General features: G+C 49.4%; 1 protein-coding gene across 1 annotated transcript in view; it reads right to left on the reverse strand.

Annotated features, from left to right (window-relative positions):
• LOC126545889 (protein Skeletor, isoforms B/C-like) overlaps nt 1-14966 on the reverse strand; it is a 341332-nt gene that overhangs the window by 12178 nt on the left and 314188 nt on the right. The window contains exons 18-19 of the mRNA XM_050193912.3: nt 11435-11823; nt 9929-9989 (exon numbers count right to left, since the gene is read on the reverse strand). Of these exons, the coding sequence (XP_050049869.2) occupies nt 9929-9989; nt 11435-11823 (450 nt within the window). The remainder of the gene's footprint in view (nt 1-9928; nt 9990-11434; nt 11824-14966) is intronic.

The following is a 14966-nucleotide window of genomic DNA, read 5'->3' on the forward strand; positions in this document are numbered from 1 at the left end:
GTTGAAAAGTTTCAAGTAGCCAAACGCGGCACTTATGTTCGCGATCGTGTATCAACACGCAAAAAACCACGGAACTTTAGACAAGCAGCGGCAAGGTGCTTGACATCGCGTAATTGCACCCATGTTTACAATCTAATGAGAAGTTAGTGCTTCGGCATTCTTCCAGCAGCAAGTTCCCAGTGACACTTTAGCGCATTTTTTCTCCCGTCATTGGAACGTGCAGCTACATGAAAAAAAAAAACATACGTGCCAGCTAAGATTTCCAACGCGCAAGAAGGTGCACACATCGCTCTCGCTGTTGGCACATTCAACATCGTCGTTGCCGCCATCGTTTACCGTATCGGCTGTCGGTTCGAACATGTACGGCGAAAACACAAGCTGTCCGAGACAGCGAGAACGTTCCATAATGCTTACAACTCAGCCATAGAATAAAGAACAACTTTGACTGAGCTATGAAGCCAGAACAGAACAGCGTGCTACGCTCTGAAACGGCGGCGCCGACCGGCGACGGCCGCCAATGACGTCACAGCGGCCCCGACCAATCGCGCGGCGTTCGCGCGATGCCCTGAGGCGCTGGTGCGCGTTTTCTTGGAAAAACAGCCGCTTGTGTTTGTTTCCGCCCTTTTTGAACCAGATATTCGTGTTCAGGGGACTCAAAACTGTAGAATGCTGCAGAGAACTCATTTTTTTCGAAAAGTGTTTCAGCTTCCCTTTAACTTTCCGTTGGATGGCGCCCCGATTTTCCACCAACCACCGGATGCTAAGTAAGGGCAAGCGGACCAATCGTAGACGCCGGCACCACCTTCTTCATCCAGTTATCTATTTTCACTGTGTTGGCTCGGCCCTATCGAATCCCTCTCCACTTGAGCGTGCTCCTCGCCTCTTTTCAGCCAATCTATCGAAAAATCTGCTCAATGCGGGCAATGTTATTTGCTTTAAAAGAAAAAAAATGTGACCTCCTATAAACGAGGAGCGCGTTTGATTGGGCTTCTTAAACAACGCTGCGGGTCACTGCCAGATGCTTGCGTCGTCTGGTTACATACGTTTCGCGTCAGCCGAGGACGTCGCCCTTGCCGATTGGCTCTAACCCCACCTCCCCACGGCTGCGGCGTTTAGGCCGCTGCTGCTCCTTCTCTCCCTCTCTCACCCCTTTTCACCCCCATTTCCCCTTTGCAGCTTAGTTGAGTTGTCGTCTGCGGAGAGAAAGTTACTGCGCTGCATTGTATCGAATATTTTCAACCTCCCCTTCCAATAAGAATCTCCTCTTCAGGAAACTGGAATAAAAACATATCGGAATAGTTTTACGTTATAGGGCCCCTGTTTACTAATTTGCTATCGCAATTGATGCTTTGCCTTTCGGGCGAAACTGCGACCTTTTAACATCAGAGTTGTTTGAGCTTGAGCTCTGGCCGTGCCGAAAGTTAAAAGAAAACTCCACTGGCCGAAGTGGAGAGGGGGAAGGCAAGCGAGGTAGAGGAGAGGTGCAGCTGGTATTAGCACGCGGTGCGGTGCAGCTGCCGTGGATAGGAGAGAGAGATTCTTGTTGGAGGGAAGAAAAATTGCGGTAAAGTGCAGCGCAGTAACTGTCTCTCAGGTGAGGACACCTCAACCGCGCTGCACAATAGGGAAAGGGAATTGAAAGAAGGGTGAAAGAGACGCGGCGGCGGCTGCCCAAACAGTGCGCGAGGGCAAGTTGTTTACATTCGCTTATGAGGCGCGGTGACGCGCCTAGTCGTGGTGAAGCAGAGCTTCCTGCGCGGCGAGAGCCGCGTCGCACATCTGTCGGACGTTGCCGTCGATAGCTGGGCACTGAACGAGCAGGGCACGGAGTGCAGCCGCGAGAGCGGCTATGAGCGCGTCCCTGGGGTCGCTGCTCGGAGCGGTTTGTTTGCCGCGCAATGGCTCAGGGGCGGCCGTCTGCGTGTGGCGGCCACGAAGGACGTCACTGTAGGATCGACCCTGCGGCGAGCGAGCAGACGTCGGCGGAGCGGCTGTATGCGGCTCGCACGATGTAGTGCCGGCCAGCTCAAGCGCTTTTTTCCTCGAGAGGGGCCGCTCAGACGATGACAACAACACGGCCGCCTTCCTCTCGCGCTGCCACTCGGGACAGCTCGGCTCTGTTGAAAGGTGTCGACCACCGCAATTTAGGCAGCGTGGCTTCTCAGCGGGGCAGTCTCCTGTAGGATGCGAGTCACCGCAGCGGAGGCAGCGGGCGTCGCGGAAACAGGTGGCGCCGGCATGGCCGAAGACGCCGCAGCGGTCGCACTGAAGTGGCCGGGGCAGACGGGCACGAACGGCGCGTAGCTGCTTGAAGAGTCGCACGTTCGGAGGCACGACGCTCCCGACGAAAGTGACGGTGACGCTTGTGCCACTCCGCGAGCACGACAGCACCGCGACGGGTGCCTCCAGGTTTTCGCTCACTGTGCGGGCGTCGAAAGAAGGGTCGACCCCATAGATGACGCCCACACAGGAGTTGCTGTGGAGTGCCTTCGAGTGTACTGTCACGTTACCAATGACGCACACCTCGAGAAGGGGCGCCGAGTCGGCACCGCGTGTCACGTCCACAGCCACCACGTTGCGACGGAAGTTGACACGCACACGCCTCACGCCCGGCACGGCGGATAGCTGAGCGGCGACACTGTCTCGCGAGAGAGCCAGGAACGTGGCTCTGCGCTCGATGGGCCGGTAGAGGATAGTGACGGCGGTATCGTGAGTAACGCCGCCGTCAACGGGTGGGGAATGCGCCTCAAAGTCGACGAACCGTCGGAATCGGCGTCGTCTTCTTGCGGCGTTTTTCGACTTTCCCGCTGCGGGCTGGCAGGCTTGCGAGTCCTTAGCGGTCGCGGGCGGCAGCGGAGACTTCCTGAGGAAGTGCTGCCCTGATCCTTCCGCAACTGGGGTAGGCGTTCTCGGCCGGCTGTGGTTGGAAGCCGGGCCGTCGGCGGCATCCTCGAGAGGCAACGTCGCAGTCGCGCACGGACTCTCGTCTGGTGCGGTGTTGAGCGGAGGCGACGAGCAGGCTTCCGTCGATGAAAGCAAGGGGCTCTCCGGGCGGACAGGACTTGTCGCGGGTGAGGCGGTCGCGTCCGTGCGGGAGGACGTAACGTCGGAGCCAATCATACTTGCGGTTGGCAAGTAGAAGGTGCCGGCACTCTCGTCGGTGTCGCCTGTCGACGGGCAGCTGGCACTGTCGTCGGTGGAAGCTGCCGAAGTGGGGGCCTCCGCGGTAGTATCCGTTGAAACGGACGGCGCAGCGTGGTGGTAGCTGGCAGAAGTTTTCAGCGCGTCAATAGGAAATGCGCGGAAGGGTGTATCCAGCGCAGATGGGGCGCGTATGGGTGGTGTCGCGCTCACTGGAGGAGGCGTGCATGACGCCGCGGAGCTCGCCGAGTCCGCCGAGAGCGTGCGTAGCGTGCGAGCTTTCAGCCCCCGCTTCCAACGTAAGGCGGGAGGCGATCTGCCGGGGCGTGACTGCCGGCCACGTGGGTGGAGCTGCTGGGCTCGTCTGGACGCCGGGCCATCGGTGCAGTCAGGAGATTGCTTCGTCGGCCTCTTCCTCTGCTGTTTCTTCGGAGGGTCGCCCATGAGATGGGGCCTCCGCCTGTCATGCGAGCCCTGAAAAGGGCTGCGCTCGTAAGCGCGGTCGAATGCGGAGACGTACGCGCGCAAGAAGTGGCGGGCGAGCCGTAGTCGTCGGAGCGAGGGGCGATGCGACCGCTCGCTTCGAAGGTCCGGGAGCGTCTCCCCGTGGATAGGAGGCGCGTCATATGGGATTGGCTGAGCCTACTGATGACGTAAGCTCTGACGTGCAGGTGCTCTCCTGGAAAAGAGGCGATGTATGTGCCGACGGCAGGGTTGCCAGATTGGGCTATTAATAGCCAAATTGGGCTACTTTTTATGCGTGCTGACGTCGAAAATTCTGGGTTGGCTACATGACTATATTTGGGCTATTTTTGTCTTAAGGACTTCCGAGTCCCAAATATACGTCAACACTGACAAAATTAGGGAACGTCGGTTTATGAAAACTAAAACCTCATTGCTGCTACAAAGATATGTAGGCAATCTCGAAGGCTGAGTTTTTAAGCAATGTCGGCGCTGGGAGGATGGCGTTATGTCATGGCTGCCATGTTTATACGTATTCCAGCGCTCTCTTACTCTTGTGTTGGTCTCGGATCTACTCCCGGTTCACGCGTGCTCCAGTAAGAAAAACGGTGAGGCTGACAGCTGTCGAGTACGTGTTCCGTGTCGGCTGCTACAGAGCAAACTATTCTGTCGACTTAACACAACAGCTCAAGTACTCGCACGCATGTCGCAGCGAGTCATTTCGCCCGTGATCCTTCAATGTTTATGAAGGGTTCCTCGAAGCCTATTGCTTGGTTCTCCTGCAAATTACCGCGTTATTTATTTACTTAGTAACTTTATCAAAAATTCCGCAAGTAGCTCTAAACGAGAAACGCGACGGTTTGAGTGTTTATATGAGCTTGCGAGCACGGCCACATAAAGACTCAAACCGTCACGTTTCTCGTTTAAAGCTACTTGCGCAACTTTGAAAAAGCAATCCGGAGCGAAGAACTCGCTCCGCAACTCTCGGCCGTCCAGCAGATCCACGACGCCGCCAGGAAACTCAACCTGCCGGTTCCGTCGTGGGAGACGCCCACTCCATGAGAGCCCAAAGCTCTCGTGGCCTGCAGGACCTTGAAAAAAGTTGATTTCCTTCCTTCCTTGAGTCTTTATGTACATGCTCAGCGAAGTGCAGCAGTCTCAACTGTCGATAAAACGAAATATTCTGCTCTAGTATCACCAGGCATCACCAAGCACCAGGAATGCAAAAAACGGTGCCGGAAATGCAATGTTCCCTCTGCTATCTGAGCTTGTTTTGTCCCTACTTGGGCTGCCTGTTTCGAACGCACCGTCCTAGGCGTGTTCGGCCAGGTTTCGTTGACAAAGAATGATTTGAGAAACCCTACGTCGAATGAGACACTGCAAGCTCTCCTTCACGTGATGTTTGGTCTGGCAGAGAGTGGGGACTGCTGCAAAGATTTTCAGCCAGATGAACATTTCTGTCGCGTTTCAACTCTGCATTTCTATATGGTCCATGTGGCAGTGAAAGTTAATTCAAATGGGACTAGACTATATATTTAATCCATTTGTGTAAATCCTCAGTGTGAGAAGTATCAACTGGTACTCTACACACTGTTTTTTTCCCGTTCTTTTGTTTTAGTGAAGCAGCTACGTATTATGGGAGAATCACGATTGTTTCATGGCACTTCTTGAACGTTGCGTATTATTACAATGATAATCTCTGTAAATTTATCAAAAACGATGTTCGTCCACAGTGAAGATGGAAAGGCAATTAATCACTAAAGGTCGGTCAGTGATTGCCTTGCCAACGTCAGGAAGATAACTCGTCGGTTTTCATACCGTGCTCCTGCGATAATTTTCTTCCCTTTAACTTTTGTGCGTACAAGTAACTGCGATAATGGCTTACTTTTTATATGCACGTACTTTATCATCATTGTAATTCCTCTTTGTTCGTCTTACCAGTAATTACATTATACTTTGCTCATGCGTATTTTCCAGCTGTGATGAGAAAAAAAAACTGCGTTCGATATACATAATAGGTGCTTGTGGTACTGTTACGTCTATATTTTATTATTTTTGCACACATCGCAGTGGTGTTCGGGCAAAGAGTTCTTGCCAGTTTGTAAAGGTATATATAGTGTTCTACTGACTGGCTATTCTGATGTATAGTGCTTGTATTTCTTAAATAAAGGGTTTTACTTTGCACTTCATAACAGCCGTGCGCGACCCATATATATCAATTTTCTGTGTTCCCTAGTGGAATTATATTTCTTTATTTTTTTTTCAGGTCGCACTGAAAGTAAGGTGCAGAGCCCTCCTTGGAAATTTGGCAACACACGCATTCGTGCTTGCATTCACAGAAACTTACGTGCGCGTTTTGCACATTGCGCGAATCTCGCCAGCGAATCACTGTTTAAACATTGCGCCCTGAAACTCTTTTCGATACTAATACTACCTGGATTATTGCCAGCGCCGTAATTCAGGCGGCAATTCAAACTACAAACTTTAATTCACCTCTGCTGTTATGGGCCAGCAGGTCGTTTTGTTTCTTCCCATTCAAAGGCGAATTGCGGTCACAACTGGCGCTTCTTCGCATGAGAAAAACGCGAGAAGGTTTCAAGTTTTCTGCAAAGTTCAGTGTGCCTCTAAGCGGCACCATTTGCAAACTCAGCGTCGAGCTGCTTTTGAGTAAATTGGAAACAAAAAGAGAGCGGGAGAGAAATGTTCATTTTATGAATCAAGCTTCAGAAAGGCATCGCTATTTTAATTACTTGACCTCGAGCTGCCTCGTGGGCCCACGATCGGGAACAGCCAGAGCTGATCCTCAAGGTTGGAGCTGGGAATAGTTTGCTCGACTTTTATAGAAAAACACCTCGGGTACAGCGAGGCGCGATGTAAAGTTAGCTCAGAACGTTGTAAATACCGATAAAGTCATGAGCAAATCGGAAAAGAAATCCTTCGGTTCATTGTAACAATAAGTGGTGTACAAATCTAGGTCTGAGTGGCGGCTCACTAGAATTCTTTACGTAGACCTTGAGACCAGTGTTGTGCTGGTTGCATGCAGCGGAAGTAATTTTGGTGCCGGTAATACGCGGTGGGATTTCGACACCATTTACACCGTATATAAGACACCTGCAGAACGTCATCAAACGTTTAGGGTATGTTTTTGGCTACTTCTCGCTCACGAAAAATCTAGGTCTGGTTATTTCTGGGCTACATTTTGAGATCGTTTGGCTATCTTTCTGGGGGGGGGCATCAGGCGACTGTGGCCGGCGGCGTCAGTATCTGCTCTATACTGTCTAGTTGGGCAGACCGAAGAAGATACTTCCTCCTGAAGAAGCCTAGCGAATGCGAAAGACGACGGAAGCAGCTCGTGAGGGTATGAGGCGTAAGCGGAAAGATCCTCAATATAAAGCTAATGCTGCCGAAGCTAAGCGCTGGAAGATGGGTGACGATCCAGAGTTGCGGGCCAGACAAGCAGAAGCAAAACGGCGATACGAGGCGACACATCGGGATGAACTGGCGGCTACAAAGAGCGTCCGATCCTCGCTTGCGCTTCATGGGGAACTTCAAGCGAAGAGAGAGGATGGCTACTTCTGGTGCGGACGGACGATTCAGACGAGACTTTCTGGACGTTGAGTTTAGACACAGTTGAGCAGTTTATGATGGACTGTGGTTCAATTTGAATTTAAGCAAGATATGCAGTGTGCGTAGTGCCCTCGAAGTTCTGCGAAAGGCGTTTCTCGAGGAACCTTGTGTGGCTGATATGTCCGTGTACAAGGCTTGCAAGGACTCTGCTTGGCGGGAAGTTGCCCCAGCTAAGGAACACGAATGGCTATCATCCGAAACCGTCGCATCTGCCTAAGCTCAACGACGTCGAAAAGCGATTGCACCGCGCCTTCGCTTAATGAACATTAGGCGCCTGACGAGTTTAAGCTTGGCTTGGGTGGGCGAAAGTAGCGCAAACAGCTCTGCTGTTTCATCAGTCTTCGCGACGTCTGTAATGCTGGTTCAAATTTTTTTTGTCGTGGTCAGTGCTCGGCAAGACAGAAAGTAGTTGCGTTATTTCAATAACATCGACAGCGATACGTAGAGAACAAGTTTAAAAAGTTACCCAAACTTTGCTGCTTAATATCCCCGGCTCGGACCGTCTGCATTCTCATTATGGCTCCCTTTCCTATATTTGACCTCGAAGTTGTATTCCTACAAAATAAGACTCCATCTCTGCAGTCTCCCGTTTATTCCAGGACATTCGCTTCAGCCATGCAAGTGGGCAATGGTCGCTCTCGATCGTGAATTTCGTGGCTTGAATATAGCATCCTAGGTTTTGAATGGCCCATACTATGCACAAACACTCTTTCTCCGAGGTGCTAAACGCCTCTTCTCGCGGTGTCAGTTTTCGACTGAGATACAACACGGGATGCTCTTCACCTCGTTCGTTAAGTTGGGCAAGGACGACACCTAGACCACGGTTGCTGGCGTCACATTGGAGAACGAATTCTCTGCAAAAGTCTGGCGAAACAAGCACAGGCCGTGAAGGCAAAGCTTTCTTCAGGTTGTGGGAAGCCTCTTCCCTATCGGCGCTCCAAGTGACCCCTCCTGCTTCACGCTTCCGGAGGCTGTCAGTTAGCGCACTGGCAAGTTGAGGATAATTTGGAATATAGTGCTCGTAATGCCAGGCCATTCCCAGAAATGACCGCGCAACGTTTTTTAGTGATCTCGGAAAGTTAGCTATTGCCACCCCTTTGACTTTCATTGGTTCACGTTTTCCGTGTCCTATTCCGTGCCCCAAATACGTGACGTGGGCCTGGCCGAACTGATACTTCTCGACTTTAACAGTGAAACCCGCCCCTCTAATTCTCTCAAGCTCTGTTCGGGTACACTTTGCAAATGACATGGTACCGAATAACGAAGTTAATTATCTAATAAGCGGATTTATTTAGCTACAGCTAGGCTAGAGAAATAAAAACTGGTGAGGTAAGAAAATTTTACCGTGCTACAAATAGTCAGTTGTCTTTATTATGACATCAGCTACAACTTGCGTGGGTTGACATATGTGGGATATGAAACTCACAACCTCTCATGTAATACCCCTTTAATCAGGGGTCTCTTAGCTCTTGCTGCAAGGAAGCGTGTGTTCAGCATCTTGGGAGCCTACTGAACGCGTCGCCGGAACTCGCATGAGCAGCTGTTGCAGATGCTGCTCGTGTGCGTGGCGGCGGCGAGACACGCGGCCGCAGTCTTGTCGGAACACTGTAGCTGCTCGCTGGTGTGAGCAAGTGAAGAACATTCGTGAACACCTCTCGCTGGCTGCTGAAAGAACTTTTCGATCTCAGAGCTGGCCTGGCTTCGCTGTCAAGAAGATTAAAGCTTGGTTCGTTGTGGTATCGGTGTCTTTCTTCGTATATGTATGGTGTGGTTGCATAATTCATTGCAAGAGTTCATTCATTTTTCACTGCACTATGCACCTGCCGTATGCCCACCTGTATGCTCTCAATCGATGGCGGCAGCATTTTAAATAATAATAATGACAAGATTAGTTTACGATAATACGTGCTATAGCTTGTTTTGCAACTGCAGTAGCCGAGTTATGTTCGAATATGTCTTGGTACCCGATACTCAGTGGCTGCAGTGCATAACTTGAGAAATAAACGACTTATAAATTAATATTTCAATTTCTGACGGGATTAAAGTTCATCGATTTAATATTCCGATGATCCTGGAACATTTGCTCACAAAATGGCTTGTGTGTTGATCCCATGAGTTATTTTTGTAAATGAGACCGAGACAATATCAAGATTAGTAGAACGCAGTATAAAAGGTGGTACTGTGCCCAATACCTTGTTTCACTCCTTCTTGGCCTGAATATAATGGCCGAGAAACCTCTTTTGTAAGCATGCCGTCTGTTATGCTATCAGAGAATGATGTGTGCTTTCTATCGGGATCCTGTATGAACACGCGGTAGACTTGTGTATCGATGTTTATCTTGATTTTATTGCTTGACAACCAGCATTTATTGCAAAAGAATGAAATGTAGCGTTGTTAGTGTGCCGTGTGGTGCCTGGGACCATTTGCTGCCAGATTAAACTAACTAACCCAACAATACGTTTTGACCAGTAATAATATCGTTAAAAGCAAAGAAAAGCATTCGGCTGTATCTGCATAGCTAAGAGCTTCAAGTATTTAAACGCATTTATCGTGTTTTGTTCCATGCTTAGCGAGCGTGAAAGGGGAAGTGCAACTTTTGCAATGCAAAGTTCGAGCACTCAGAGCGTCATCAAAGAGTCATTAACGGAGTTGGGTGGTGCTTCTGCTGTGAGGTGTCGCCAAGAATAAACTTACTTACCTCTGGAGGTGTCAACCTTGTCCTGGGAGTCCAAGACAACTCCAGCAAGCAATAGATGGCCCTAGAATAGTGATAAAAACACCCAGTGCTCCATAATTATGCGCAAACTCCGCAACGGCAATAAACAGCGTATTTTCGCATAGAACATGCTTAGAGTAGCCACAGCCGTGCCGTTTAAGAAAAACATCACAAATTTGAGCACTTGCCGGTATGAACTCACTTATACCCCTACTTTGCGAAAAATTACTGATATATTAGGCAAGCACTTCGAACTGTATATCACAACGACAGTACAATGACTGCACGATGACAACGGCACGAAGATGACATGACAGTGAAGCAGGACGACGCTATACGACAAATGACCAAGTGGCACAACGACATAGACGGCAAGTCAGCGCATGAATGGAGAAAACGGCAGTTGCATCTGTGTCCTATAGTAATTGATGCATGAATCCCGATATGACGACGCACAGTAGACTAACGGACGGAAGAAGGAAACCCTGTTTTAGAGTAAAAGAAATAAATTAAACCATGAAGCATTATCCCGTTTTCTAAGCTGCCGTATAGTATTCTCTTGAAAATTGGGACCAGGATGCAAGACTAGCTTGTAGCAAGGTAGACATTTGGGCGAGTTAGCACCGTTCCAGGGGAGCGCAATCAGCGCATACGAACCGTTTCCTCCAGATCTTGTAGTAATAGCAGCACAATTGTTTCTTTTAATGACTGGCTATAGATATATATGTACAATGTAACGGCACTTCTATTGGGTATTTTTAGCTCCAGTTTTATGTAACATTTTTCATTCATGTATTGACCAGGTACTTGCTAGAAACCTCGACTAGGATCTTTTTGGTAGAATTTTTGTTATGAGGCTGATTTTCTTGTATCTCTAAAGAATTGTAACCCCGTGACTGTTCGTGACGATGCCACACATGTATTATCGGTTTTTAGACAGCATGGAAAAGGCCTAACGTTTGCCCATGAGCTACCTCAAGACAATTATTTACAGTTTTCAGAGATTAAATTGCCGCTAAATCTACACATTTGTGCTGGATCTTGGTTAAAACGCGTTGGCGGGCTAGTTGGTTTGAATCCATGGTAGAGTGTGCAAGCGCGACTGAACGAGGACGTAGAAAGAAGCGGACGCACAGCGTGTGTCAATGCTTTCGACGTCCTCGTTCAGTTGCACGCATTCTATCATGGATATACAACTCCCGTGCACCTCCTGCGTTATGATTCTGCTCCCTGGTGAGAAGAGCCATTGCGACGCTTTGTCTCCCATCTGCTTTAACGAAGTCGTACACCACGGACGACAGTTTCTATTTGCACATCTTGAGGCTGGCTTCAGCCAGCTTCCATTCTACGGTTTTAACCAGTGCGTCCGGAGCTCAAGAAGTTGAGGCAGGCGTCCTATCCTGTCCCTGCTTTCACGTACTTCGCTAAATCGTATCAATAGTCCTTGCTTCATTTATGCGTCCGTGGTGCGTCGCCGTGTTTCAGTACCTTCTTCCCGAGGACTGCGCGATCCTCCTTGGAGCCGCCGCCCTTGCTGCTGTCGGTGATGTAGAAGGGGTGGTAGCGAGCCGAGTTGCTCGGGTCCACGCCGCCCTCGACCACGAACGTGTACGTCTTGCCGCGCTCCACGTGCAGCACCGGAATGAGCTCCTCGTTGATCCACCACGAAATGCCCCAGCCCGATTGGCCGGTGACCTTCTCGTAGCCGCGGCTGCCACCGGTCGGCCCGATCTGGGCGCGGAAGGTGGTGACGTTCAAGCTCTTCCAGATGTGGCGCCCGCCAAACACGGCCCGGCCCTCGGGGGGCGCGGGCAGTACGGGCGCCAGCGGCGGGCAGTTGCGCTCGGCGTTCCGGTTGAACTGCAGGAATACGTCGTCTGCATAGTTCCAAGGCCTGACTAAGAATCCCTCGTGGAAACACTCGGACCGTTCAGAAAACTTGCTATTATCGCTTTGTGCGGACACGGAATTAGCTCCAAATAAACGTCAAGAATAATTCGCTCCTACTAATACGCCATCAAGCATTGAAAGTAACTACAACTGTGTTTTTCGATCCATCGTATTTTTGAGTGAGAGTGTTTCATGAAATTTTCATTTAGTTGTCCCTGTATTGGCTGAGAAATTGTATTGGCCAGGCTGACTTTGGCTGCAAGTGCGGATGGCGGCTCGCGTCGCCTGCTAGCTATGACATGTGCGCGCTTCTGGCGTGCTATCCCCCAAAGCCTGTTTGTTCCATTGAGGTAGCGCACTCATAAATGCCATATTAATGCGAAGCATTCTTGCCGACCGTTTTTCCTGCCACATCTGTATAAGCATTCTTGTGGTCTAATTCAGAGCAGTTTAAGAATGCGGGGCGATACCGAAGGTAGTCAAGTTTCGGCTCTCGACCGCTATTGGCTTCCCGGAAAAGCGCGCCCGGGTTTTCCACAAGTGGCGATTATTCCTTCCATCTGCCTGACTATTTTCGTATAACTTGTTTCGCGGTACTCCTGAATCAATTCAAAATTCTAAGATTTCTCCGTTGCTGGACAGAATGAAACACTGGTCACAAGAGTTGCTCAAGCACAGCAGTCCGACGATTAGCGCGCAACGAATGCCTCGCCAGAAGAAGCTTCTCGCCCGAAGAACGTACGCGTGCTCCCCGACTGGATCGCCGACCGTGAACGCCGCCAAGACGGATAAAATCAACTTGCTTCAATCTAAAGAATCATTTTCTCCTAAACAACCGGCGGGTGATTTTCGCTGCACATACGCCTAGCTTTGACACACGTTACAAGTGCGGTCGCCGATTCGTGAAGACACATTTTGTCACCAAACAATGCTTTGAATCACGTCGCGCTCAGATAGGCTTGTGGCTGCCGGCAACGATATATACCTGGACTTGCGGTGCAGTCTTTGCACTGCAATAACAACAGTGCCTACACGTGTGGATCGAACGATGCTTGACGATCGTTGACCCGAATCGTTTCAACCTTGTTGCCGCTTTGTGCACGTAACAAAAAGCATTTGTCGTCATTTTAAAGAAGTTGTCGCCGTGAATGCAGCACTAAAGCGATTCTTGTGTTCATCATTCCGCAATCTTCCACGAGACGGGAGCGAGCAGCGTACGGACCACTCGTGCCGCAGGATATACGTTTCGTCTTTGGCATATGTTTTTCGCTTAGCGATTATGTGACCAAGCTCAGCTGTGCCTAAGTTATCTTTTATATTATGTGGTGCTGATTCCGGTACGGAGAAATCATTGTACCGCTCTAGTGAACTCTAGAACTTTGGTGCTTTGATTCTCTACTACAATAGGAAAGCGAAAATTTAGTATTATACTGAGGATCATGTGTCAAGTGGCCATCGCTAGACGCAGCATGTCGTTACACTGTCTCGCTGGCGGTTATTACAATTCACTCTTTCTTGTCTTCAAGTCGCGCAGCTGATTGGCACATGGTTCCTGCATTCTGATGGTCCCGCTGTAGTGACGGTAAAGACCAGGACAGGGCCACAACTGCGACTCGCAAAAAGCCAGGAAAACAAGAATACAACACCGAATGCACAACGATAGCGGCGAGCACGATCGACGAAATTTGATCTGCGTGTCAAGCGCGTTGGGTATGAACCACAATATGATTATTATATACGCCGTAGATCGAATTAATTTTGACCAGCTGGGTTTTCGTTTAACGTGCACCGTGCAAGCAATGTACATGCAATGTACGCGCAACGTACAATTTGGGATAGTCCCAAACACTTGCAGCCGCACTTAAGTGTGCCAAACGCAATTACTTTCAGAGCAAGGTATTGAATAATGACAATAATTTGAGACTGAACCAGCAGTTTATCAATGAATTTTTAAATAATAAATGTCATGGACATTTAAAAAAAATCATAACTGGCACAAACACACTCCCATCGCTGATATAGCGAATGCCTTCAATCAGTATTTTAGATTCTCAAAGTAGATCCCCCATGATCAGCATTCTCTCGCCACATTCACTCTTTTCTCTTGCAGCCTACGAGTGCAGAGCAAGTTTTTCACGTTATGTGCTCATTTAGGTCTACTAGAGCTGGCCTAGGCTCTGTTAACCCATCTCGTATCAAGCAAATTTCGAGTGAGCGATCTCCTATCACAGCAGGCATTGTTAGTGAAATATTTAAAGTAGGCATATTTCGCAGGATTGCCCCTTCAAAGATAATCTTACGACCTTTCACGAAATTACGTCACATTACAGACACAGCAGGAGGAAATTCCCTACCCCCAGCCCGAAACTGAACAGGGCTGAGGCTGTTACTTTCAGGCTTTTACAGACGAGATCCTACCTCACCCTGAGAGTGCTTAGTTGCATGGACCCGAACTTCCCGCAATCGTGCTGCAAATGCGGTCACGCGTGCTGCTCCTTCGACCACATGCTCTGGCTGTGCCCGTACAACGCGGGCTCCGACTTTGATAACAAGTTCAAATGGGACGCCTTGCTGAAGAGCTCGGATTCCACAAACCAACTACAGGCCGTCCAGAGGGCCCGCGACGTCGCGGAGAGTCACCACCTCACTGTCCTGTCGTGGGCGGAGCCACCAACTTGATCGGGGAGCCTTCGGTTCCCCCCAATCGAGTTCCTCAGGACACTCTAATAAAGTTCTTGTCACTGTCACTGTCAGGCATATTTCCAAATTCTCTGAAAGTTGGCAGAATAACAACTGTTGACAAAAAAGGTGCTCGTGAAATTCTCGATAACTGCAGACCTTCTCTTTAGTTTCTCAATAAAATAATTCGAAAGCTTTTTATAGACGTGTAGTATTCAATTTAGCAAAATTGAATTTGTTGCCACCTAAACAGTTCGACCAGGTTACTCAACTGCTTCTAACCTTAACCGAAAAATCATAGACAAAGGCTTGCTGGTTGGAAGCGTATCTACAGACTTTACAAACGTTTTGACACCATTGATCACCAAATTCTTACGCATAAACTTGAATATTATGGAATAACTGGTCCGTCACTTGAGTTTATTTGTAGCTATCTAACCAATCGTACTCC

Source organism: Dermacentor andersoni, chromosome 1, assembly GCF_023375885.2.
Source record: "Dermacentor andersoni chromosome 1, qqDerAnde1_hic_scaffold, whole genome shotgun sequence".
Classification (NCBI taxonomy): domain Eukaryota; kingdom Metazoa; phylum Arthropoda; class Arachnida; order Ixodida; family Ixodidae; genus Dermacentor; species Dermacentor andersoni.